Source organism: Ochotona princeps, chromosome 3 (genome assembly GCF_030435755.1).
Source record: "Ochotona princeps isolate mOchPri1 chromosome 3, mOchPri1.hap1, whole genome shotgun sequence".
Classification (NCBI taxonomy): Eukaryota; Metazoa; Chordata; class Mammalia; order Lagomorpha; family Ochotonidae; genus Ochotona; species Ochotona princeps.
In genome coordinates this window covers 90,559,627-90,586,261 of record NC_080834.1, presented here as the reverse complement: position 1 = coordinate 90,586,261, position 26,635 = coordinate 90,559,627, and the positions used below count along the sequence as shown (strand labels likewise).

The following is a 26,635-nucleotide window of genomic DNA, read 5'->3' as shown; positions in this document are numbered from 1 at the left end:
CAGTGGATTCTTCAACAGCCTCATCGTACCTGGAGTGGCGAGACTGGCAGTGATTTATAACTGGTGAACTATCAGAACCACTTGAGCAAGGATCTCAGAGCATGCCCGACATCCAGAACCTGGGGTGGGTGGGAGACTGGGTGGGGCTTCTCCCTCAATATTCCCTTTACCTCGGATATATGAAGGAAACAATAGGGAAATAGTGGTCTTACCCACTTTCCCTTAGCCCTTGTACCTTTTTACCCTAATTAACAATGTAAAGATTGCCAAAATATAATAAAAAAAGAAAGAAAGATATAAAGGAAAAAAAATACTAGTGGAGAAAAGAAACACAGCATGGGCAGTAGTAGACTAGACCTTTATAGACCACGTGGTTTGCAGCATTTATTTGGCTAACACCTAGACCGACTTGGATTGTACATAAGACTTGTTCTACCCTAGTAAGCCTCAGAATGCTGCTCTGTATATAACAAGCTTTCAGAAAATACATCTTAAGTGAATAATTTGCTAAAGGTAAATTTTACCCTGTTTGGGAATAACAAAGAAGAAAAGCGAGAGAAAATTTTCAACAGACAACCTTGAATAAGGAGCTAGCCACATCCGTTACTTCAAGACAAAGCTGTTAAAGAAAACATTACGGGACTGATGCTGTGATGTAGTGGGTTAAGTCACCACTTGGGACATTCACATCAGGTATCGGAGGGCTTGTCTGAGTCCCAGCTATTCCACTTCCCAGACAGCTTACTGTTGATATGCCCAAGGAAGGTAACAGATGATGACTCAAATGCCTGGACCCCTTCTTGCAGATAAGGAGTTGATACACAATACACCTGAGAATCCAGGGCCAACGAATATTCTGTAACTTCTGACTCAAGAAGAAACTCTTTAAAAAGAGAATCACAATCAACTGTTTAAAAAACAGGGAACATACGATTAAAAGGGGCAAAAGGAAAAGCAACTAATTCCCTCGAATTTGATATAACTTTAAAACTTGTCAGAAAATAGAGTTCCTGAACCTTTCCCTTTTTTCTATAATATGCCAGCTATCAATTTATTGCCTTTCTGCTCCACACTGGCCCTTCTCTCTGGGCTGTGCAATAAAGGGGCCACTGTACAAGCCTTGTCAGTAGAGGGCGCTGGAGGGATAGTGGAGCAGGAAAGGGTTTCTCCAGGGCCTGGCGTGCTCCTCCAGCCTGATCCCTGAAGGCCCTGTGGTTCTGTTTCCAGACTTGTGACCTGGGTGGCTTTGCAGCAGAATGGCACAGGTGGTACCTCTCATAAATGGCCTCTCTCAGCAGCCCCTGGGAGAGCTTCCTGAGAGTTCCAGTCACTGGCACAGGCCCAGCATCTTTCCATGAACTGCTCTCCCCAGCAGCCCTGAGGACTGAGGGCCTGGCATCTCCCTTGAGGAGGTAGCTCCCCCGGGTACTCCAGAGAGAGTTCCTCATCAATAGCTGTTGGCATGGCATCTTCCTGTCCACAACTTCAGGGAACTCCTCCCCAGACAGTGCAGCAGGAGGTCTGGGTCTGGGCCTTTACATTTGTTCCTGCCACTGGGGCTCTATCTGAACCCTGGGAATTGTGACTGCTGCCTACTGCACCTGCTCTTCCTTCAGGGTTCACTTTAACCCTCAGAAGCCAGTTTCTCAATGACATTTTCAATCCCTCAGGTTAATTCTTTATATTAAACTTTCCTATTCAAATTACCATGTGCTCTTTATTACCGATGGGGACCCTGAGTAGGTACACACATGCAGAAGATGAAACTCTTGAAGGGTCTACAGGGGAGGTAAAGAAGACCCGAGGAAGCTATAACAGAAGAGGATACAGAGAAAGAACAGAACGACAAAACCCCAAAGTCAAAACAGCTGAGAAGCATCTTCAGAACTGGGAGTTTATGAATGATATCAAACCCATGTGACACCATCAGTAGAAATGGATGAAGTAAAAGAAGCCAGAAACTTAAGATCAGATATCACATATTGTACGATTCCACTTAAATGTCCAAAAAAAGGCAAATCTATAGAGACAGAAAACATACAACAATGGTTGATGGAAGGGAAGGCAGGAAGGATGAACTTTGAGTTTATGGGATATTATTAGGATGATGAAAAGGTTCGAAAACTAGATTTAACGTGATAGCTCACAGCTCAGTAAGTTTACCAAAAATCATCAAGCTGATTTTTTTTTACCACTTACAGTGGGTGAATTTTGGCATATACCACAGTAACGTTTTTTAACAGATGCTGATGAATTAATAATCTTTATAAGATCTCAGGGTTTATATTCAGTTTCTGGCTAGAACAGAACTTTCAAAATGATTCTCCTCATAAGCACTTTCTGTTCCATATGGTCTACCTGGTGAATTGGAGTCTGAGAAAAGCGATGACACTCTCACGGTATTTACCACAGATGAGGTCCACAGCACGATGTTAAAGTATTTGATTTGGTGTTGTGACTTTCCTCTGATAACATTCCAAGAGAACACAAGATAGCATAAATCTCTGGTCTCTCTCAACTATGACTTTCAAATAAATAAATAATTCTAAAAGGAAAATCAAAAGTAACGTAGGAAATTAGTTCCCAAAGAAAGACCAATGTTAGAATAAACTATAACAGTTCAGGAACAGAGGAAGAGGGTATCATGCAATCAAGCACAAAAGGCGGCACATCCTGCTAGGACAGGAGGTGAACTGAGTAGGGTTGGCTCAAGGACCCCCTGGTATGCGCAAAATCTGGCATGGGGAGGGGTTCTGATGGAGGAGCCTCAGCGACTCCTCTGGCAGGACACAGTCCCTGCAGGTAAGCGCAAGAAGCATGATAGGAAACAGCCCAGAATAGGCCATGGAAAGTTTCTCACTGGCACACACTCGGCATGAGTCAGGGGCAGACCAGGCTGAATCAGTTCATGTCATCCACTGGCAAATCCGATCACCAGAACAGAGTGTGGGATGAGCTGGGTTTGGTCGCGACAAAACCAGTACACATTATGGAATGCCAGGGCGTGGTTGCCTGTACTGGATGTGGCTGCAGCACCCAACCAGCACATGTGAGATCCAGGAAGGGAGGGGCAGAGCTGGCAGGGGGATTAAGGGGCTGGTCCCCTCGCTGGACAGCTACTCCCACTGGAGAGCATGGGCTGGGATGGGAACAGACCAGACTAAGCAGGGCTACAACACCTGTGCGCCGCATGTGGCCTAGATCAGGGAAAAGCCAGGCTGGGCTGATTGTTCCTACTGGTGCAAGCATAAATTAGAGTGGGTGAGGCTTGTTAGGGCTTAGCCACAGCATCAAATGGTAGAGGCTGGCACGGGGGCTAATTCTGTCAAGTCAAACCACAGAACCACCCGAAGAGTGCATCAACCGGGATTGAGAGAGACCTGGGAGGGAAATAGTGGGTTCCCCCCTCTTGGGTTACTACTCACACAGGAGGGCACGAAAACTAGGACAAGGGCTGGGGCAGGCTAGACAGAGAGGCACTCAACAACATCTGTGAGGGCTGGATGGTTGAGTTGGTTAGATGGAACTAAGCTTTAATACCCATTGACAAGTACAAGAGCCAAACGGGATGGTGGACAGTCTGGTCTACTGCTACACATCCTGGCAAGCCAGGGTAGGGGGCGGGCCTGGTGGGGGTTATTGTGGGTCGCCCCGACTAGGCTGCAGCTCCCACTGGTTGATGTAAGGGCTGAGTATGTGCTGGGCAGAACCAGACTGGACTGCAACACCCATTGGTTCCAGTGCAACTCGGGACTGAAAACAGAAACAACCCAGCAATTGAAACCACCACCTGATCGGGGTGATGGACTGTGCCGGGCCCTGTGCTTGCTAGAACATACAAGAATCTGGTCTGGGAATACCTCAAAGTTTCTTTGGAGATCTCCCCAATCGAACTGCTGGACTCAGAACTCTAACCAAGAAAAGACAGAAGACAGAACAGGTGAATCATTCATATCAGCTATATGTTGGCAGCGAAATATGGGGCAAACGGAGACTTTATGATAGACCATATCAATCAGTGAACGACATCATTGAGCGAAACTGGCAACGATTCATAACTGGAGAACTATTAAAACCACTTGAGCAAATATCTCAGAGCATGTCCCACATCCGGGACTTGCGGTGGGCGGGAAACCGGGTGGGGCTTCTCCCTCAATATCCCCCTTTACCTCAGATACACGATGGAAACAATAAGGACATAATAGTATTACCCACTTCCCTATACCCCCTGAACCTTTTTTTGTTAACCATAATTAACTATGTAAAGATTGTCAACAACTGTACAATAAAACAAAATAAATTAAAAAAAAAAGACAAAAGCCTGTCAGCCATTATAAAAAAAAAAGGCGGCACAAACATACATGCAACTATGAACACATTCACGTTTCCAACTTAGGCCACCTGAGAACATGGAGGCCACAGACATGGACAGCCATTCTTCACATGTAAGATAAATTAGATCCTATGCTACCAACTGTATCACGATGATAAAAAAAAAAAGGGACCTCTTTAGTATTACAAATTGATGAGTAAGAGTTCTGTACTACATGTGCCTGATGTCAGGGTTTGGTTCTCATTCCACAAGATAAGAGGCATTTTAAGAACTTAAAATCACAGCAGGTATTCACTGTAACATGGAGGTGGTTATTGCTACTTCCCCAAACAACCCTGGACTCATGAACTTCCTAAGGCAATGGTTCTCAACCAGGGATGATTTGAGAGGGGGTGGATATTACTGACATCAAAAGAGGAGAACCAGGGGTGCTGCTAAACACCTTACAATGTGCAGGACAAGTACTTCACAACAAAGAAGCATCTGGCCCAGGCTGAGAAGCCCTGCCCTGAAATCTCCTTCAGGGATTTCTGTTTTGAACTGAGTGGAAAATTAGCTGATTAAACAGTTCCTTGGGACCCCACAGCTGCAGCAACAGTCTCGAACATGCGTGCACTTTGCATCTGCTGCTAGCCAGGTTCCCTCCCTTATTGAAGGAAATATGATCTGTGGTCCTCTGGACTGCTCCACTCCAGGTAAGGCAGCATATTCGGAAGGTACCTCAGGAAATTCTGACAGCTGACCCTCAGAGGGTAGAACTGATTGTGATGTAATAAGAACTAATGCCCTTAGTTCCTAGAAGAGTTCCTAAAACCACTGGCACTTCCTGTGACAGCAGTGTCTCTTATTACCAGATGCCTCAATCAGTCACACCTGAGTATATGCTCAGGCACTGGCTGACCACCAGAAGAACCAACTATGTGATTAGAGGGTTGAAATGTCTACTCCCCTTTCACCTCAAGGGAGGGAAGGAGACTGAAGACTGAACCCAATGGCCACTGGCCAATGACTTAATCACCACTGCCAACATAAAGGAATTGCTGTCAACAGCTTAGAATATCAAGCTTTGGGATAGGTGAACATGTTGATGGACCAGGATGGTGGCACAACCTGATTCCATGGGGCAGTAATGCTTGTACTCAGACCTTTTTAGAACTATATCTCAGGAACCTCTTGACATGGTTGCTTATTTGTTTCCTTTTTTTTTAAAAAAAAGATTTATTTTTATTACAAAGTCAGATATACTGAGAGGAGGAAAGATAGAGAGGAAGTGGAGCTGCCAGGATTAGAACCAGCGACCATATGGGATCAAGGCGAGGACCTTAGCCACTAGGTCCTTTTAAGTACAGCATTTTGCTAAGGTCAATGAATCATGCCAGTGCACTGTCAAACCTGGAGGAGGTAGGTCATGGGCACCCCCATACCCAAGTGCAGGCAGCCCATGACTCCACTTGAATCTGGCAGCTAAGTGGGGCACACTCATGGGACTGAGCCTGTAATTCCCGGGTCTGTACCAACTCCAGCTAGTTAGTATCAACAGTGAACTGTAGCATACATAGCTGGTATCACAGAGAACTGGAGATCTCCTGGAAAATCACCTTTGTATAAAGGGAAAAAAAAAACCTAAGATAAGACACATTAAGGAGAGCACAGAAAGAAGACTTCCTGGAGGTCTGGAAAATAAGTGTATACACCAAATTTCTGAAGGCAAAAGAAACCAGCTATCTCGCTGGAGGTCTGTGTGGCAGAAGGGGTTCTTTCACACTCAAGATTTGCTCACCATCATGTCACAGTGTTAGAAGGAAGAATCAGTGATAGAACTCAGCTCTGTAAGAAAGTAACTCTTTCTCATGGGAAAGAGCTTATGTCCCTGAACTGCTGTTGGGTTTGTTTGTTTTACTCATGGGAACCCAAAGAAATCTACAGTTTGTAGGAATGAGACATTAAACTGATTGAACACAAATGCCCACACAGATTGGTTCTTTCTTTCCTCTGACATTTCCAACAAGGGTCTGTGATTCTACAAGACAACTTAGCACTGGCAGGGCTGTCCCTTACTTAGGAGTTTAATAACACTCATTCTGAATATTCAGTTTCAGTTGAGTATTCCAACAATATTCTTATTTCAGTTGAGTTATGGGAGTACATAAGAACAGAATTTCCAGGAGGATTTCCAGGAGGATTTAGAAAACTCAACAGAAATATGCAGTAGAGGAACCAGCATTAAGATGACTTCAATAGCTAGCTCATTCCACCTGGAATATCTCCTTGTGGCGCTCTCTCCTGTGTTACTTTTGAAGACTGTTTTTAGTAACAGCAATGGAGGGGCTGGCATAGTAGCATAATGGGTAAACCCACTGCCTAAGATGTGGTGTTGCCTCTTGTCCTGGCTACTCTACTTTGGATTCAGCTCCTTGCTCATGGCCTGGCAAAAGGAGCAGAAGTGCTTAAGTGTTTGGGTCCCTGCCACCCACACGGGCAATCAAGATGAAGCTCTTGGCTTCAGCCTGGCCCCAGTACTGGCTGGTGTGGCTACATGTGGAGTGAACCAGCGGGAAGAAGATCTCTCTATCTCTCTTCTCTTTATAACCCTTTCAAAACAAATAAACTTTTAAAAAAAGTCATGTGGCAGGTAGTCGGCAGTGGGGTTAAAATACTGCTTGGGGCACAATAGCTCAACTGGCTAATCCACTTGCAGCATCCCATATGACCACCAGTTCATGTCCCAACTGCGCCACTTTGCATCCAGCTCTCTGCTTATAGCCTGGGAAAGCAGCGGAGGATGGCCTAAAGCCTTAAGACCCTGTACCTGTGTGAGAGAACTAGAAGAGGCTCCTGGCTCTTGGCTCCTGACTTTGGGTTGGCTCAGGTCCAGTTATTGCTGGACAGTGAACCTTCTCCCTATAAATCTGCAGTTTCAGTAAAAATGAAATAAATCCTTAAAAAAATATTGCTTGGATGTTTATAGCCCATATCAGAGCGCCCTGGGTTCAAACAACAGCTCTCTTTCCATTCTAGTTTCCTGCTAATGTGTGCCCTGGGATGCAGTAGGTGACGGCTCAAGCACTTGGGTCCCTGCCACCCATAGGCCTGGATTAAGTTCTCAGCTCCTGGCTTTAGTCCAGCTCAGCCCAAGCTGCTACAAGCATTTGAAAGAGAAAACCAACAGATGGGAGATATCTGTTTCTTTTGTGCCTTTCAAATAACCATAAAAATAAATAAAAAAGAAGGGCAGTCCCTAACAGCAGCCAACGATATTTTATAATGGAGTATAATGAAGATCTTCTACATAAGCAAAATGTCTTAGCCCGCTATTCCAAATTGGAAGAAACACCTTTGTGATGATGTGCCGCTTCTCACCTTGGATTTCAAAATCGTCAACTTCCTCAGCAGAGCCAGAGTCGGAGAACTGTGCTGAATCACGTGAACTGAACTGGGAGCTGCTGGAGGTGATCCGGAAACCTGCCAAAATCATCATCATCATCATAATGAGCAGGACAGATGTTTCCTACTTCTTCCAATGTCACAATAAAAGGAACCTGATATGACCTCAATAGAGAAGTAAACAGAACCTTTGCTGGGAGTGGTGCTATGGAAGCAGAATTTAGCTCTTCTGACTGGTTCATCCCTTCAGAAAGTTTCATGTAAATTCAGAGTCTAGCTAAGAGGTGAAGCAGCTGACTGCAGTAAGCTTCATGTAAACAGAAGATGCCATTGTCTGGGAAGCACATCTAGAAACAGTGATCTCAGTTCTCATATCAGAAACCTAGTATCAGCTGTCAGGCACAGCATTAAAATACTGGTTAAGACTCTCACCACATTCAGGGACCAGCTAATCCTCCACCAACGGTGCCAGAAACCCACATGGGCACTGGATATATTCCCTGCTGCTCCACTTCTGATCCAGTTTCCTGTTAATGGCCTGAAAAGGCAGTGGAAGATGGCCCAAGGTACTGGGCCACCCCACCCACATGGAAGACCTGGAAGTGCCAATCTCCCAGCTGTGTATCAGTTCAGCTCTGACTGCTGAAACCATCTGGGGAGCCAATCAGTGGATAGAAGATCTCTCTGCCTCTAGTTCAAGCAAAATAAATAAATCTAGAAAAGAAAAGAAAAGAGAAGAAAAGAAAAGAAAAGAAAAGAAAAGAAGAGAAGAGAAGAGAAGAGAAGAGAAGAGAAGAGAAGAGAAGAGAAGAGAAGAGAAGAGACAAGACAAGACAAGACAAGACAAGACAAGACAAGACAAAACTGCCATACCCAAATTGGAGCACCTTAGTTTGAGTCCTAGCTGACTTTTTTTTTTGAAAGATTTAATTATTTTATTGGAAAGGCAGATTTTACAGAGAGTTCTTCCATCCATTGGTTCATTCCCCAAATGACCACAACGACCAGAGCTGAGCCCATTAGAAGCCAAGATCTTCTTCTGGGTCTCTTACATGGGTGCCGAGGCCATTTTCTGCTGCTTTCCCAAGCCATATGCAGGGAGCCAGAGAGGAATTGGAATAGCCAGTACCCATACAGAATATAGCACTGCAGGAAGAAGCTTAGCGTACTATGCCACAGCACTGCTCCCCCATCTAGCTCACTATTAATTCTAGTTTTCTGCTAATAAACACCGTGGGAGGTAGCAAGTGATGGCTCAAGTAGTTGGGTCCCTGCTACCCACATAAATAACTTGGATTTTGTTCCTGGTTCTGGACCTGTTCAACTCTAGTTGTGGGTATTTGCAGAATGAACCAATGTTTGGGAGCTCTCTTTGTGTTTCTGAAATTAATGAACAAATGAATGAACGAATAAACAAAAATGAATGACTAAAACAATAAATGTAAAGTTTATGTGTAAATGGAATTAGAAGAGATTTAGGGTAGGCTTTTAGTCTTGGGGTTATCATGCCAATGGAGGCTGCATAGCCTCATAGAGTGCCTGGGTTCGAGTCATAGCCCTGGTTGTGAGTGCAGTTTCCTGCTCAGGCATGCTAGGCAGCAGGTGATGGTCCATACAGTTGCGTCCATGTGACCCACATGGGAGACAGGGATTGAATTCCTGGCTCCTGACTTCAGCCTAGTCCAGCCCCAGCTATTGTGGGTATCTGGGGAGTGATTCCAGTAGACCAGCAGATGGGAACCCTGTCTCACTGTTTCTTTTAAATAAATAAATGTATTGTGTTTTGTTTTCTTTTTTTTAAAGATTTATTTATTTTTATTGGAGAGACAGATTTACAGAGAGGAGGAGAGACAGAAAGATCTTTCTGATTCACTCCCCAAGTGGCCACAATGGCCAGCGCTGTGCTAATCTGAAGCCAGGAGCCAGGAGCTTCTCTTGGGTCTCCCATGTGGGTGTAGGGTCCCAAGTTTTTGGGCCATCCTCTACTGCTTTTCCAGGCCACAAGCAGGGAGCTGGATGGAAAGTGGGGCTGCCGGGATTAGAAGCAGCGCCCATATGGATCCCAGTGCATGCAAGGTGAGGACTTTAGCCACTAGGCTACCACACCAGGCCAAGGAAGTGATTTCTGAGGCAGGGAATGGATGAGTGCTCCTAGTCTGGTTTTAAAAAGCAAAGAGAACAGCACAGAAATGCCTGACAGTAGGGAACCTGCCCACATGGTACCCAGCCTTGTCCTGCAAACACAAAGCAGCAAGGATAGCAGTGTTCCCGGGCTTACTTACTCCCTTGCTCAGCCTCCTGGTACATGGGGAACAGATTCTTGGTGCGGATCTGCTGGCGCCGGAGGCGGATCTTCTGCTTCAATTCCTGGATCTCTCGGTCACTGTCCTCCTCCTCGACTTGGTCCTCTTCTAGGCACTGGCTCATCATGTTGCACTTCATGAGCTCGATGGCGGCAATCAGGGACTCTGAGATGCTAAAGTGGGCATTCTCCTGGGAGAAGAGGAGCACGGAAGGGTTCCTTGGTAAGCAGCTACAAAGCACTGAATGCCTCCCAGATTTTACAATGTTGGAAAGCAGAGCACCCCAGCCATGCATAATGGTTACTGAAAACCACCGGGGGAAATGTACCCTTTTACAATAAGCTAAGTAGACAGCTGGTAAACCTGCTCTACATTTCCTTTTGCTCTCTTACTTGGCCATGCCTGTCCTCTCCTGGTCCATTTTTCTATACATAAACACAACAGAAGTCAGTCAGAATTTTAATCAGGCTTTCTCAAAAAAAAGTTATTCACTTATACATGAAGTGTTAAAGTAAATGGGATACCTAAAAATAAAATTTCTTTAGAAGCTACAAAACGCTACACAGACAAGTTTATTACATGTCTGAGATCCAGAACAAAATGTAGAAGTCAGTTTTGGAAACAGCATTTCCCAAAGGTTCCAGGGCTGAGGGAACAAAAACTACATAGCTAACATTCAATGCTTCTTTGTCCCGGGCTATTTTCTAAGATAAAATCATCACTCAAGCTTTAAACTCCCTAAAGAGCTTCCCAGAAGCAGAACTTGACTAGTTTATCTTCTCTGGGAACTTATCTTCACCTCTGTGTGTACGTCATTCTGTGCATCCAAAACCTTATTAGACGAAAAAGCACCGCAAACCCTTGGGCGGGATTCTCCCAATCCATGAGTTCTTCACTTGCCCCTAGGTTCCTCACCTTTTCCAGGTCTGCACAGCTGCCAAAGTCCTGCTCGGACAGGTAGCTGATGAGGGACTGTCCTTCTGAGGGTCTGCGGAACATGCCTTCTCCTGAGCACAGGTACCGACCACCCTCTGGGGAAAAATGGAATGTGGGTACAAAACACTTGGACTTAGAATGCAAATCTCAAAGCTTCCGAGCTTCTTTGAGAAACATGAAGCTTTTACCACTATAGATACTCCCAAGTCTTCCCTGGCAACAGAGAATTGGAGGTCAGAATGATCTGTGCCATTTACAGTAGAGGTGGGGAATGTCCAGTCCATGAATTGTATAAGGTCATAAAATCATTTAGTCTGAATTTGCCAAGGCAACTGCCGGTGGGCCTTGAAATTCAATCAATCTACAGCAGGGATAATTTGTGATAATGTTGTGTGGCCTGTGAATGATGTCATACATGCCCAGACAGCCTTTGGCAGAAGAAAGGTTCCCTACTCCCACTCTAAGGGAATTTCTCACTTGGATGTCTAGACTACTCCCATTTGCAAAATGGTAGAACATGCAGCCAGCCTCGGGATAGTTCTTTTGCTATCTAAATTTAAAGATGATACAGTTTCCCTCCCTGGCACCCTCACTGCTCTCCACCTCACAAAAAAAAAAAAAAAAACCCTAAAATCTAACTAAAAGAAAATTCTAAAACCCTGTGCTCAGAGTCAGAAAGGAAACAAAAGGTTTCCTCTTGGACATGGTTTCCAAGTAGAGTTTATCTTCTGGCACTCAAAGCCCAGATACTCAAGATTTCTTTTTCATGCCCTCCCTCCCTCAGTCAGAGAGCCATTCCATCCAGACCAATAGACATACATGGAGATAACACCCACAGCATATGGGGGTGGGTACTTCTGACTTAGAGAGGAGCAAAAGGAATGGCAAGTGTGATTTCTTTTTTTTTTTTAAAGATTTATTTTTATTACAAAGTCAGATATACAGAGAGAGGAGGAGAGACAGAGAGAAAGATCTTCCGTCCGATGATTCACTCCCCAAGTGAGCCGCAACGGGCCGGTGCGCGCCGATCCGAAGCCGGGAACCTGGAACCTCTTCCAGGTCTCCCATATGGGTGCAGGGTCCCAAAGCTTTGGGCCGTCCTCGACTGCTTTCCCAGGCCACAAGTAGGGAGCTGGATGGGAAGTGGAGCTGCCGGGATTAGAACCGGCGCCCATATGGGATCCTGGGGCGTTCAAGGTGAGGACTTTAGCCGCTAGGCCACGCGGCCGGGCCCGCAAGTGTGATTTCTAACATAGGGGGTTCAAGATGTGGGTGTGTGAGACTATACAATGTGTACTAACCACAGAGCTGAGATGAGCCCCCAAAGCCCAGAGCCTAGCAGGCACCAGGCGGAGTACAGAAAACAGAATTTCCACCCAGCTTTCCTAGTACTCACTTACCATACTCCATATAGAGAGAGCTGGGTGTGCTGACTTCACTGCTTTGGCCAGAGTAGGACAAGGCACCTCTCAACTTCAACTTCTCATTGCAGGATTCTGGCATCAATGGCCACCAGGGAATAAAAATACACATAAAAAGTGAGAAATACAGATTCCCAACTTTGGCATCTCAACATTTAACTACCCAATTCCCAAAACCCTTCCAAACAAGAAAGAGGTGACACACCAACAGGGTACAGACCAAGAAATACAGGAACACACAGGGGAAAGGAAATGGGAAGTCAGTGTATTTTAAGGGAAAAAAAGAAAACTAGATTTGGAATGTGGCAACACAACGTGAAAAAGGAATCAAATCAGAATGCATTAATGACTGGTTCTCTTCCATCTTCTAACCATGTACCATAAGAAGAGTATCTGCCAATCTCTGTCTTGTTGACAAAACAATTTGGCAAAAGAAAGACATATACACGCTGAAATATTTCTGATAGTTTGACACTTGGCAATATTAGAAGATTGACATTAACATTCTTATCAAAATAAAAGCAATGTCCTTAAAAGCATCATCACGGCAATGATGAGGAAGCCAAGGATGATATGCCCTTGTAACCAAAGAGCTCATTCCTAAGGTATGGACCCTGTAACATTGGGAAAGCAAGAGAGAAATGTCAAGAAAAATCTAGCAAAGCAGGAAGTGCCGGTAATAGGAAGAGTAAAAGTCACAAGTGGAGAAATAGTAGCAGGCAGGATTCATAGGAAATGATAAGCTGACATTCTTCAAAAGGAAACACAAAAGTGGTAGTGCCACAGAAGAACACCAGGTGGAAAAGCAGTTGGGTGCCGGAGAAATGAACAAGATAGCTTGGGAGAATGAAGAACTGACCTGTATCCAACCCATTTCCCTGACAGATGGTACTAATTTGTCAGCTGTTCCTCTTGCAACAACAACAAAAAAATGGTGGTGGGGGAACCACATGGTAAAAGATCATTTTGTGTTCTCCTTGGGCCTTAAAAACTTCTGGTGTTCCTTGTTACTGAATTGAGTACAAATTAGCAGTCACTCTGAGGCTTTGGTAACAAACTACAAATGGGGGTAGCACAATGACATATCAGGCTAATTCTCCACCTGTGCCTACAGATACAAGTTTGTGTCTTGGCTGCCCCATCTCCAATCCAGCTCCCTGCTTATGGCCTGGGAAAGCAGCAAAGAATGGCTCAAGTCCTTGGAACCCTGCATCCTCTTGGGATACTTGAAGAAAGATCCTGGCTCCTGGCTTCAGATTGGCCATTGTAGCCATTTGAGAAGTGAACCAGCAGATAGAAGATGTCTCTTTCTCCTTCTCTCTATAAATCTGCCTTTCAAATAAAAAGAAATAAATCTAAAAAAATTCTTTAAAAAGGATAAACCATGACTGGAAGGAAATTGGAAATCTCCAAACGTAACGTCCAACACAAACCCCAACCCCATACCTTTACTTCATTACAACAAGTGGCCACTCAGCCTTTGCTTACTAAGTTTATTACTTTCTTTTGCTGCCCATTTAATTCTTAGAATTTCCTACACCCCCTTGAAATCTGCCATCATACAATTTCTCTCATCTCCTTAAGAACAATAATGTCCTTCTACATGATAGTCCTGCCAACCTGCCAACTTTTATTCCTCTTTAAACTCTTTTTCAAACTAACATACCTGGTGACTTCATCCGTCACCATAAGGCCCTGATTTTAAGGGCTCTTTGACCACCATTTCACAGATACAACTCAGTGTTAACAGCTCCATGAATGATGGTACCCAGAATGGAACACAAATCTCAAACTGAACACCACCACAAAAACCAAGGAAACAAAATCTCTAGAAAAATCCAGTGCAGCGGTTAGAATGGATATGAAGGCTTATTGGGGAATGAAAACAGGTGAAAAAAAAAATGGAAAAAAGAACCTAGGAGAGGCAAACAATAACAACATTATCAGCATCATCATCAACAATGACAATAACAATAAAAACTCATGCAAGTATATCCACGACTACAGAGAGAGGATAAAACACATTCTGGTGTTAAGTCAAGGAAAATAAAGTAATCCACAGTCAGTATTCAGTTACAAGGAAAATGTTGCCACTGATTTATCACAGTGCCTTAGCAGACTTCAGTTTTACTTTTGGGGAAAACTGAATTTTAAGTCTTAATTCTGCCTCCCAGAGGAAGTTGTGGACAGATAATATACATCATAAAAAATATTGGTGTCATTTTACAGATAGGTCCAAGCACTACAACAGGACCAGGCTAGCTGGACTTGATTTGACACCAGATTGGAAAAGGAGGTTCTGAACAAAGCAAGGTAGTCACAGAGGACAGAGGAACAGGAGGTGCAGAACAGGCTCCCAAACCTGCAATGGGATCTTCAACTATAATGGTGATATTCCTGGGGCCTCCTGTAGGTAAACAGACAGGTGCAGAGGAGAGTACAGACAGAACAAATGGGATTAGAGAGCGAGAGCAACCAAGAATGTCCTTTTTGTTTTTTTACCTGGCAGAAGTGGGGACATGATTCCCAGGTGGATATACCAATGTGGAAGGAGAAATGACTTGACAAGAAGCTACCCAACGCCCATCCCTCCCCTGACCCTTCTGTATGGGTTTTCTCTGGCTCTCTTTTTCCCATGCGTGTTACCATGGTTGCTGGAATTCACAAGGATTCAAGAATGGGAGCAGGGAAGTTTATATGCTCAGAGGCCAGCAGCTTCGAGTTTAGTAGATGCCAGGCATGGAGCGGGACGTGTAAGGTGAGCATTTAGCTCAAGCACTTCTGATATCTAAGAAAGCCTGCGGGAAGAAAGGCTTCCATTTGGCGAGCCTTCTCCTAAGAAGTTCCAAGAAGTCAAAGTACATTCTTGAGGGGAAAACACACAAATCATCACTGGGGGTGGGGGTGGTTCAGATGAGGGTCTTTACTACCATCTTTCTATAAGCTATAAAGAAAAGCCATGGTGGCTCTAGGTGCTAAAGAAGACTTTGGGGGGTATTATTAGATATTTTAACATTTTATACATACAAATATATTATTCCTGGTGCTGTTGTAACCCTGAAACACTTTGAGCACAGAGGTCCACCTTATCCTTGCTGACAAGGAGAGTCTATAAGTTAAGCCCAACCAAAGCCTGCCAGATACCAACACTCCAGGAAAAATGTTGGCAGGGAGATGGCAACAGCAATGAGATCTACTTCCCGCATTGATAATCTACTTTGTTCTACCAGCTGGTGTATCTGTGAGGGTGACTCCAGGGGCCAGGGCCTCTGTTACCTCACTGCCTCTCAGCTACATTAGGAATGCAACAGCCAGCGCCATGTACAACCCCATGGACTCTATATCCCTAGTTTTAACTGGAGCATCCTAATATTACTCAGCCACCATCATCTGGGCATCACATTCTGACCAAACGTCTAAGGAATCACAGTAAAGGGATGAATTTAATGGGGTTATTTTGAAAGCTCATTACTACTTTCCCTGAATCTGAGAAACACACTTACATCTGTGATGAATCACATTACCCTTTAATGTGAAGCAACTAGCCAAAAATTACAGGAAGACATCTAATGTCTAGCAATGGGTAAAGAACAAACACACTCAGCTTTCCTGAGAATCAGTATTGCCTTACAAACATCTCTCTTGTATTATAAAGTGGGATGTCATGTCATCAGAAACGGAAAACAGAAACTTGAACAGCATAAAGAACAAACTCTGCCTTCATGCTAAAGGGAAGGAACCACCCTATGTGGCCCAGCTGATGTTCATCAGTACCTGGGGCTCCTCTGGAGGCAATGTTGGTATCTGAATGGGAGCGAGTGTGGCTCTTCTTCGTCCCGCTGGTGACAGGCAGTGTCTGCCCCTCTGAGAAGCTGGACCTACGAAGGACACTGGACATCCGGCTTTGCTCACTTCCCTCCTGATCGCCTAAGGAAGAAGCAGCAGAATCGGGCTTCTGGGAGCTGTTGGAGGAAAACAAGTTGGAACTGCTGCTCTCATTGTTGCTGCTGTGACTCTGACAGCTGGCAGTCCGGCTATGAGGGTCCTGGTTGCCAATGGCCAGATACTCGGGCCCCTCACTGGCATCATTTGAGAAATTATTCTGGTTGCTGACCCATGATGCTTCTACGGGGCTGGTCAGAGTGCTGGAGCTCATCTCCTGTGAGGTTGTGGGGGACTCCCCAGACAGTGCAGACACTGAAGGCTGAGGCGTCTGGCTGGTTGGGTCCTCTGCTGGTGCGACATGCCCCCTGCTTTCTTGAGGTTTCCAGGGAGGGCCAGAGAGTGAAAAGGAAGTAGATCTTCTCTCTAGGATATAAAAAGCAAAAGTAAGGGGAGAGAAAAGTAAGTTGGAATCCTACAGTATGTATGAAGAGCTTTTTCACAACCATGGGCCAAATGTCCAGTTGTTTACTAGATCCCACCTCAGCTAAGCCAATCAGGGACCAGCACTGCAGTGCATCAGGTTAAACCATTGCTGGCAATGTTGGAGATCCATATATGACAGCCAGTTCACACCCCTGCCCACGCCACTCACACAGGAGAATTCCACGGGGTCCCGATTCCTGGCTTTCGCCTGGCTCAGCCCCACTCAATTCAGCCACTCTTTCAAATAAATTAATTAATTTTTTTAAATAGTCAAATAAAATATTAAAAAGCAGCTAAGTGAAGAGCACAGGCTCTTAAGGAAGTGTTTTTATTGTTTATCAGTTTGCATTCCTCATCTATAAAAATGAACAATAATGACAAGGCCTACTATGTAGAACTGTTTTAAGGATCATACAAAAGGACTCTCACAGACTCATTAATGTCAGCTATTACTTAGGAGCAGGCATTTGGCCCAATGATTAAGATGCTACTTAGGACATCCCAGATCAGAATGCCTGGGTGCAAGTCCCCGCTCCAGTGTTGCTCTTGGCTCCCTGCCGGTGCAGACCTTGGGAGGCAGCAGCAATGGCTTATGTGACTGGATCCCTGTCACCCACATGGGAGACCTGGATCTAGTTCTAAACTTCCAGCTTTGGCCCAGCCCAACCCAGTAGCTGGGCCAGCAGATGGGAGAACTTTTTATCTCTATCTCTATATATCAAATAAATTCATATTTAAAATAAAACAAATGCTGGTTACTATTTTAATCCTCTATTGCAATATGAATTAGAAACCCAGAGAAATCTAAAAATTATCTCTTTCTTCTGCTATTTTAAAGATTTTACTGAATTATCTTAGGCTATTTTACTATATGACATTTTAAGATGTCCCATTATTAAGACATAAAGTTTACACTTGATCTTAGCCAAAAGGCCGAGAAGCGATGGGACATAAAGTTTAACCAAGTGCACCTATCAAGGCTTAATCTGTCCAGGAACACCCACAAGGTCTTCCTGCTTCCTAAGACGGGGTACATACCTGCATTGTGGCTGGGCATGGACTGGTGGAGGCTTGAGAAGGACCCAAAATAGGAATGCTGAGCATAGCTGGCTGGAGGGGTGCATGTGGACCCAGGCAGAGCTGTCAGACTCTGGCTCTTTGTCACCAGCAGTGGGCTCTCGTGCTTTCTGGCAAACTGAAACAACAACAACAACAGCAACAACAAAACATGTCAGAGTCAAGCGTGGAGGTTCTTAAGAGTGGGGTGCTGGGTCCTGCGAAAAATGCTGCTACAGGCAGCCCTTTGGCAGCAGTCCTAGACTATAGCCAGAACCTACAGAGACAGCACAGCTGCCATCCTCTGCTACCACATAGCTTTGAAACTCTGGAGTCCAGGCTTAGGTCTATTTGCTTAAAGGAAGAGGGAGGACTTTTTTTTTTAAAGATTGATTTTATTTTATTTTATTTATTGGAAAAGCTGATATACAGAAAGAGATACAGAGAGAAAAATCTTCTGCTCGCTGGGTGACTCCCCAAGTGGCCACATTGCTGAGGCTAAGCTGGTTCAAAGCCAGGAACCAGGAGCTTATTTCAGATCTCCCACTTTGGTACAGGGTCCCAAGGCTTGGGGCCATCCTCGACTGATAATGGACCTAAGCCTAGACTTTTTACTTTAATTAGTACTCCATGGTACTTCCTTTCTTCCAAAACATTTTTCAAAATTTGGAAGCCTTTCTGCTCTTAACTGCAAAGTGAAGAGGCAACTTTGTCCAGGGGATTCTATCAAGGTGAGGTCCAGGAGCCCAGCACAGACATGAGTAATCCCTTGTGCCCTTTACCATAGATGCATCGATCTGAGCCAGCAGGCGGGGGTTGTTCTGTTCCACTGCTTCCAGGCACTGCAGCATGGCTGTGACATGGGCGTCACTTAATAGGAAAGCAGTATCTGGGGAGACAAAAACTACCATGGTGATGGAGCACAACACAGAGGGCTGTAGTGTCCCTGGACTGTCCTGGAAGCAGCTTAGGGAAAGAGTGGCAAAAGGCAAAAGGCAAAAAAAAAAAAAAAAAAAAAAAGGTGTCACTGTAGGGCAAACGAGGAATCAGAGACTTACAGGAGAGGCTAAGAAAGGTACAGTTTGCCACCAGCAAACAATGGGGAATCGAAGACTTACAGGAGAGACTAAGAACGTATAGTTTACCAAAGAGATCAAGAAAAGAGGTTTCAAAGTTGGAGAGACCAGACTTGAATCCTGTTCTGAATGATTATGGCCAAATTTGTTTCTCTAATCAGAAAACAGGGGTGCTGATATCCAACTTTCAGGGATGTTATGAGGAGTACAGTATAACAGACATTGGCACACAGGAAATTATGGTAGTTATTCCTACTGGTTTGTGGATATGGGAGTAAAGGAACATCTTCGCATTAAACTTGATCATGTTTTACATGAGAAGTGAGAGGGAAGATTGGCTAAGCTTTGAGTAAAATCTTTAGGGCAACAGTGAAAAACAGAATGCCTTAGTCATTAGAGGAAGTTTACAAAATGAGAAGGAGAAGGATATGCAACAATCCCAAGTGACTCCCACCTACCTGTGTAGAACTTTTTGATATACTGTCTGTCCCCAAGCAGAGGTCGGAGCTGGGCCGAGAGGCAGTGGAACTGCAAACTGTGCTGTAGCCACAACTCTGCAATGGCACGCTCGCTCACACCATCAGCACTGCTCTGGCCATTCTCGTACAAGTTGATGAACTGGAAAACGCAGATGTGAATCAAAACATTCCCCTTGGGAAACACAGCAAGATCACAGCCTAATGACCTGAGAACTAAACCGAGACAGGCAAGGGCTGGCAACCAGAGGTATTTTCCTTTAGCTAGCATCTAATGGATACTGAAAGAATAAAGGACAGGACTAGCTACCTTTAGTGCTGGATTGCACCACTGGTTAGAGACTAAGCAGTTAAGATCTGATGCGCAGATCCAGGACAGAACAAAATTGCTACGCCTGGCTCTTTATGGTCTAAGGCCAAGAGGTCTCCGAATCAGGGAGAAGGACAAACGTGACCTCTCAGTTTCTCCACAGAAGCCTCTACTTCAGTAAGTCTCCAAAAAAGAAGGCAACAAAACTTGGGGGAAAGGATCTAAGAAAATTGCCACCAACTATTCTCTGAAGTGAAGCAACAGCGTTCTGCCTTCCAGCTGTAACCATAATATTCTCTATGTAGGGACCTCTTCCTTGTGGGCTGTTACTAAAAGTCTTATATTCCAAAAGGAATTTGTGGATAGCGATTTTAGGCAGCGTCTAAGAGGTCAGGACTACAGCAACATATTAGAGGGAGGCTTAGTGCGGGACAAAAAAGGCAGGTGTTAAGAAGGACAAAGAATATGAGTGGGCTTGGGCCTGGCAGCGTGGCCTAGCGACTAAAGTCCTCGCCTTGAACGCACCGGGATCCCATATGAGCTCCGGTTCTAATCCCAGAAGCTCCACTTCCCACCCAGCTCCCTGCTTGTGGCCTGGGAAAGCAGTCGAGGATGGCCCAAAGCATTGGGACCCTGCACCAATGTGGGAGACCCGAAGAGGTTCCAGGTTCCCGGCTTCAGATTGGCGCGCATCGGCCGCTGCGGTCACTTGGGGAGTGAAACATCGGACAGAAGATCTTCCTCTCTGTCTCTCCTCCTCTCTGTATATCTGACTTTGTAATAAAATAAATAAATCTTTAAAAAAAAAAGAATATGAGTGGGCCAATACAATACCCTGTGATTTGGTTCCCTCATCATTTAGAAACAAGTTAGTTCTCCTTATATAACCTCAACAATGAACCTGGTAGTTGGGGTAAACATGAAAAAGACTGGCCATCTATCAGCAAGTGTTGAATATGGGGGATTTACTTTGCGGATTTTATAGGTCTGAAATTTTCCACAATAGTTAAATACATACATACAACTAGAAGTGACTATTCTGGAACTAGCAATATAATCTTGCCCAAGTCACCTAACTTCCTTGAGTCCAGTTTCTTCGAAATTCGAAGATACTATGAACTGAGGGAAATAGAAGAGAGTGTTGTAACAGTACACAAAGCAGTTAGGAACATTAGCTTCCAGAAATGTCACTTTCTTTTCTAATTATTCCATCTTCGTCAACAGTTATCAGCACATCAGTCTCACTTCCCTGCAAATGTAGGGAGTCCCCTGCCATTTGTTCCAGGATTCTAAAAAATTGTATCCTTGTACCAGAGGAAAGTGGCCTGGATTAATGGGTTTATAAGGTTTTGCGGCTTGCTTTTCATAAGCAAATGACTTTTCCCCTCCAAGTCAGTGCTAAAGGGATACTTGTCATTAATGAACACATTCCTATCCTTCTAGCCCAGGACCCTCTCCTGACAGAGCATCAGACAACAAAGGCTTGTAGCTACATCACTAACATACCAGATCTTCCATATCTCTTACCTGCTCTACATGGAGGGCTGAGTGCGGACTGAGCCACCGGATATCTTTCACAAACTGCCAGTAATCAGTCTGGTGGCAACACACCTGGGGAGAAAACACACAAAGGCAGCAAATCACTACCATTCTGGACCAACTCTACTTCTAGTGCAGACATCCAAAGGAAAAAAAAGAGAGAGAAAGAATAACTTCCTTTGCCTTAACAAGGGTTCTCAGCAGTAACCAAAGCAGCACAGACACACGTTTACCCAATAGGGAACATTCAAAAATTTAAAAAAAGATTTACTTATTTTTTTCCTTTTTTTTTTTTTATTTTTGACAATCTTTACATAGTTAGTTAGGGCACAAAGGTTCAAGGGCTACAGGAAAGTGGGTAAGACTATTATTTCCACATTGCTTTTTTCTTGTATCTGGTGTGAAGGAGATAAAGGGAGAAGCCCTACCCAGTCTCCCACCTGTCCCAGGTCCCTGATGTGGGGCATGCTCCAAGGGTATTGCTCAAGTGGTTTTGACAGTTCAGCAGTTATGAATTGCTGCCGATCTCACCATTCCAAGCACTATGAGGTCGCTGCAGAATTCACTGACTGACATAGTTCACCTGGAGAACATAGTTCACCCATTCATAGTCTCCATTTGCCCAGTTTTTCACTGCCAACCCGTGGCTGGGGTAGTTGATTTGTCCTGTTCTCCATTCTCTGTTCTCTGCAATGGCCAATGCTACACTGATCCAAAGTCAGGAGACAGGAACTTCTTTCCAGGTCTCCCACACGGGTGCAAGGTCCCAGTGCTCTGGGCCATCCTCGACCGCTTTCCCAGGCCATAAGCAAGGACCTAGATGGGAAGCGGGGCTGCCGGGATTAGAACCAGCGTCCATAGGGGATCATGGCACATTCAAGGCAAGGACCTTAACCACTACACTGTCACGCTGGGCCCCCAATCTGGTTCTTACTTTTGGATGTTTCAGCCCAGTCAAGGCTTTTCCACACCCAAACACAGCTCACACATGGCTTGGTAGGGGCAGAGACCTAGCCTAGCTCATCCCACATCTACCCAGGTCCTTCAGAGCACCTGATGGTGTTGGAGTCTAGTCTAGTCTGGCTTGGTGCATCCAGTCCCAGTCCACACTTGTGCCAAGAGAGACTGCAGACATATCCAGACCACAACGCAGCCTCCACTCCAGCCCCTGCACTCCTTGGTGGAAACCCCAACCCAGCTAGATTGTCCCCTTAGCTTCCCAACCAGGCCTGTTCCCAGCCATAGATTGCGTGCATGCCAGTGGTTGCTCTGACTCAGATTGGCATAGCTCTTCACAGTCTTGGCCTTTGCCTTAGGTGTTGTGGCCTAGTGTCCCTGACCTACGCAGACCAGTAGGTATAAGAGCCTAGCTCGTAGGGCCGAGTGTGTGCTGGGCAGAAACAGGCTAGACTGCAATACCCATTGTTTCCAGTGAAGGACAGGGCTGGAAACAGAACCGACCCAGCAATTGCAACCACTAGTTGATTGGGGCAATGGACTGGACCAGGCCCTGTACTTGTAAATACACACAAGAACCTGGTCTGGGAACACCTCAGACAAAGTTTCTTTGGGGATCTCCCCAACTGAACTGCCGGACTTAGAACCCATGGTCTGCCATGGAGTGCAAGCGCCAGAGCCAAGCCTCCTCAGATGCTCAGATGGAGCAGTGGCGAGCATAACCAGGTGCACATGGAGGATATGGCAGTTCATTGGAACCTGCAGAGGATACCTGGCACCACAACAGAGAACAGAGGACAGAACAAATCAAATCTAAGGTGAACTATGTCAATCAGTGGATTCTGCAGCGAACTCATAGTGCTTGGAATGGCGAGACTGGCAGCAATTCATAACTGCTGAACTGTCAAAACCACTTGAGCAAGATCCTTGGAGCATGCCCCACATCAGGTACCAGGGACAAGTGGGAGACTGGGTGGGGCTTCTCCCTTTATCTCCTTCACACCAGATACAAGAAAAAAGCAATGTAGAGGGCCGGGAAGCGTGGTCTAGTGGCTAAAGTCCTCGCCTTGAACACCCCGGGATCCCATATGGCCGCCGGTTCTAATCCTGGCTGCTCCACTTCCCATCCAGCTCCCTGCTTGTGGCCTGGGAAAGCAGTCGAGGATGGCCCAAAGCTTTGGGACCATGCACCCATGTGGGAGACCTGGAAGAGGTTCCTGGTTCCCGGCTTTGGATCGGCACAGCACCGGCCATTGTAGTCACTTGGGGAGTGAATCATCGGACGGAAGATCGTCCTTTCTGTCTCTCCTCCTCTCTGTATATCTGACTTTGTAATGAAAATAAATAAATCTCCTAAAAAAAAAAGCAGTGTGGAAATAAGTCTTACCCACTTTCCTGTAGCCCTTGAACCTTTGTGTCCTAATTAACTATGTAAAGATTGTCAAAAACAAAACAAAACAAACAACAACAAAAAAAACCAGCCTAGCTCGGCATGACCTCTGCTCCATCCTGATTTCTATTTTTGCTTCTAAGCTAAGGTTTGCTCAGCCCTGCCCAGTCCATCCCTGTTCCATTACCAACAACACATTAGCCAGCCATTGGAGTTACTTTGCCCAGCCTGTCTGACCCCCAGGTCTGGACCATGTCTTCACCAGTGGGAGCTATGAACCATCACGGGAGTTTCCCAAGTTCCTCCACTTGACCCACTCCCAGACCCAGTTCTCATACATGCCAGTGGGTGTTAGGCCAGTGTCCAGCATAGTCTGGCCTTCCATTTGGTCTTGTATGAGCTGGTGAATGTTGCAGCCCAGCCCACCCCACACCCTATTTAGGATGTGCATTCGGGTGCTGCTGCCTTGACCAGTCCAAACTGTTGTCAGTTCCTTTACCCATGAGTGATGGCAGGCTCCTTGGTCACACCTACCTAAGTCTCTCACTACCCCAACTCTGGAGCTAACCAGTGGGACTACTATTATCACAGGGTTTGGCCCATACATCCACCACAGAATAAAGCCCCAGAAATGGTTCTCTCGTGTGCTAGTTAATATCATGGCCCTGCCTAATGTGACCCGTCTCCTGATCCATCATTGTGTCAGGTACTAGGATATGGTCCTGCTTAGACAAGGCCCCAGCCTTACTTTTCCATGGACTGGTGTTTGGTAGTCATCATTGTTCGATGATAACAAGTTCTACAAAGGACTCAAAGGAGGCTGGTGTATCAGTCTGATCCATAAAGATCATCTGGCCCCTCTCCTCCAAACTACCAGGTCTCAGTATCCTTGCTCATCTTCAAAGGAAAAGTTACTCTGTCGTTGAGACTTTTCAGCATTGATTCGCAATCCAGAAGCACAGTGGGCTCAACATGGAGGTACCTAAGCAGCAATTCATAGCCTCAAAACCCCAGAGCTCGCTGCAAGGAGGCAGCAGGCAGAGCCTGGACCAAATGGCGCACTGGCCACCCAGAAGCAGCTCACCGCATGTTCATGGTGGCTGGAATCAGAGCTCTGAGCATGGAGACTAACCTGGCCCGGGACCTGCCAGCAGCCATGAGGACCCAGACCCCAAGGTCGTCCCCTCCCAATCCCATCCACTGTGGGATGTTGGCAGCAGGTGGGACCAGGGTCCACCCTGTTCACCAAATTTCCCCTCTCAGTCTACTCACCAGGAAGGGAACAGCCTCTGCGGCTTGGGCAGGCCCGGAGACAGCTCACTGCTTGTTCCCAGTGGCTGGAACCAGGGCTCTGAGCATGGAGACTAAGCTGGTCTGGAACTTGCCAGCAACCAGAGGCTGCTCAGATTTATTTATTTTTATTTGAAAGGCAGTTACATGGAGGAGAAAGAGAGAATCTTCCATTTGCTGGTTCATTCCCCGGATGGTTGCAAAGGCCAAAGCTGAGCCCATCTGAAGTGAGGCACTTCTTCTGTGTCTCTCTTGTGGGTACATGGGCCCCAGGGACTTCAGCCATCATTCTCTGCTTTTTCAGGCCATAAACAAGGAGCTGGATCAGAAGTGGAGTATCTAAAACTTAAACCAGCACCCATATGAGATGCTGGCACCACAGGCTGAGAATTAGCTTGCTATTCCACTACATAGCAAGAATATTCTTTGGCCCTGAGAATATCATATCTTATCTTATCTTATCTTATCTTATCTTTAATGCTTCCATAGTTGATTAGGGTAATTATGGTTGAGGATTAGGGGAAAGTGGGTGAGACTATTTCTAATTTTTCTTCTTTCCATATCTGGGAGAAGGGGGGAGATAAAGGGAGAAACTACACCCTAACTCCCAACCATATTAAAAGCTGGGGATGGGGAACAGCCACCCAATGTCATCCCAGGGTCCCTGAGGTAGAGCATGCTCCAAGGGTTCTGCTCAAATGGTTTTGATAGTTCTGAAATGCTGTCAATCTTGCTGTCTATGGATGAGGAAACCCTTCCAAGGTCCATTGGCTGACACAGTCTACCTGAGAGTGTCTATTCACCCAGATATTTGCTGTCAAGAGTTTGGCTGGGGTAGTTGACCAATTTGTTCTGTCTCCTTACTCTGCTATAGTGCCAAATATCCTCTTCAGGCCCCAATGGACTGGCAAATCCTCTATGTGCATATGAATATGCTGTCCACTGATCTGTCTAAGCCACTGAGGAGGCCCAGTTTTGACATATGTACTCCATGATCAGACCACATAGATCCTGATTCTCCCCATGGTTGGAGTTCTGAGTCCAACAGTTCAACTGGAGGAATCTCAAAAAAAAACCCTGTCTGAAGTGACTCCAGGCCTGACTTTTGTGTGTGCTTGCCAGTATAAGGCCCAGCTCAGTCCGTCACCCACATCAGCCTACACACACACTGGCAGTTGCACTTGCTGCGTTGGTTCTGTCTCCAGCCCCATCTCTTACGTAAACCAATGGATGATGTGGCCTAGCCCAACCCTGCCTACAACACATTTGACCCTCTTGTACACCAGAGGGAACTACAGCCTAGTCAAAGTGATCCCCAATAACCCTCACTAGGCCTGCCCCCCCAGCCTTGGTTTCTGTGCTTGCCAATATGTGCAGCAGACTGATTCAGACTGTTCTATAACCCATTCTTCTCTCACACACATCAATGGACGCTGAAGTCTAGCTCAAACCAACCAACCAACCCCACTACCCAGCTCACACTCATGCCAGCAGGTGCCACTGCCTGTCTATACAGGCCCGCCCCTAGCCCTGGTTCTCAGGCTCACCAGTGGCAGTTGCAGCTCACCAGTGAGAGCTATGACCCATCACAGAGGTGCCCATAGTTTCCCTACTGGGCCCACTCACAGCTCTAGATCTTGCATTTTCCAGGTGGTTCTATGGACCAGTCCAATCACTTGCCGGCTGATGCTGTGAAAAGACCCACCAGCCTGCACTTAACTCTGGCACATGCATGCACCAATGGATGTAGTCAATTAACCCTGCCTTGCTCTTCCTCTAACCCAGTTCTCATGCAG

General features: G+C 45.7%; 1 protein-coding gene across 2 annotated transcripts in view; it reads right to left on the bottom strand.

Moving 5' to 3' along the window:
* The window catches only part of RUBCN (rubicon autophagy regulator), a 63,338-nt gene that overhangs the window by 10,997 nt on the left and 25,706 nt on the right, over positions 1-26,635 (bottom strand). For both annotated transcript variants that reach the window (XM_058662018.1, XM_058662019.1), the window contains exons 3-11: positions 21,191-21,274; positions 19,336-19,495; positions 18,584-18,690; positions 17,784-17,940; positions 16,152-16,685; positions 12,357-12,452; positions 10,936-11,051; positions 10,000-10,210; positions 7,694-7,795 (exon numbers count right to left, since the gene is read on the bottom strand). In XM_058662018.1, coding sequence (XP_058518001.1) covers positions 7,694-7,795; positions 10,000-10,210; positions 10,936-11,051; positions 12,357-12,452; positions 16,152-16,685; positions 17,784-17,940; positions 18,584-18,690; positions 19,336-19,495; positions 21,191-21,274 — 1,567 coding nt within the window. The remainder of the gene's footprint in view (positions 1-7,693; positions 7,796-9,999; positions 10,211-10,935; positions 11,052-12,356; positions 12,453-16,151; positions 16,686-17,783; positions 17,941-18,583; positions 18,691-19,335; positions 19,496-21,190; positions 21,275-26,635) is intronic.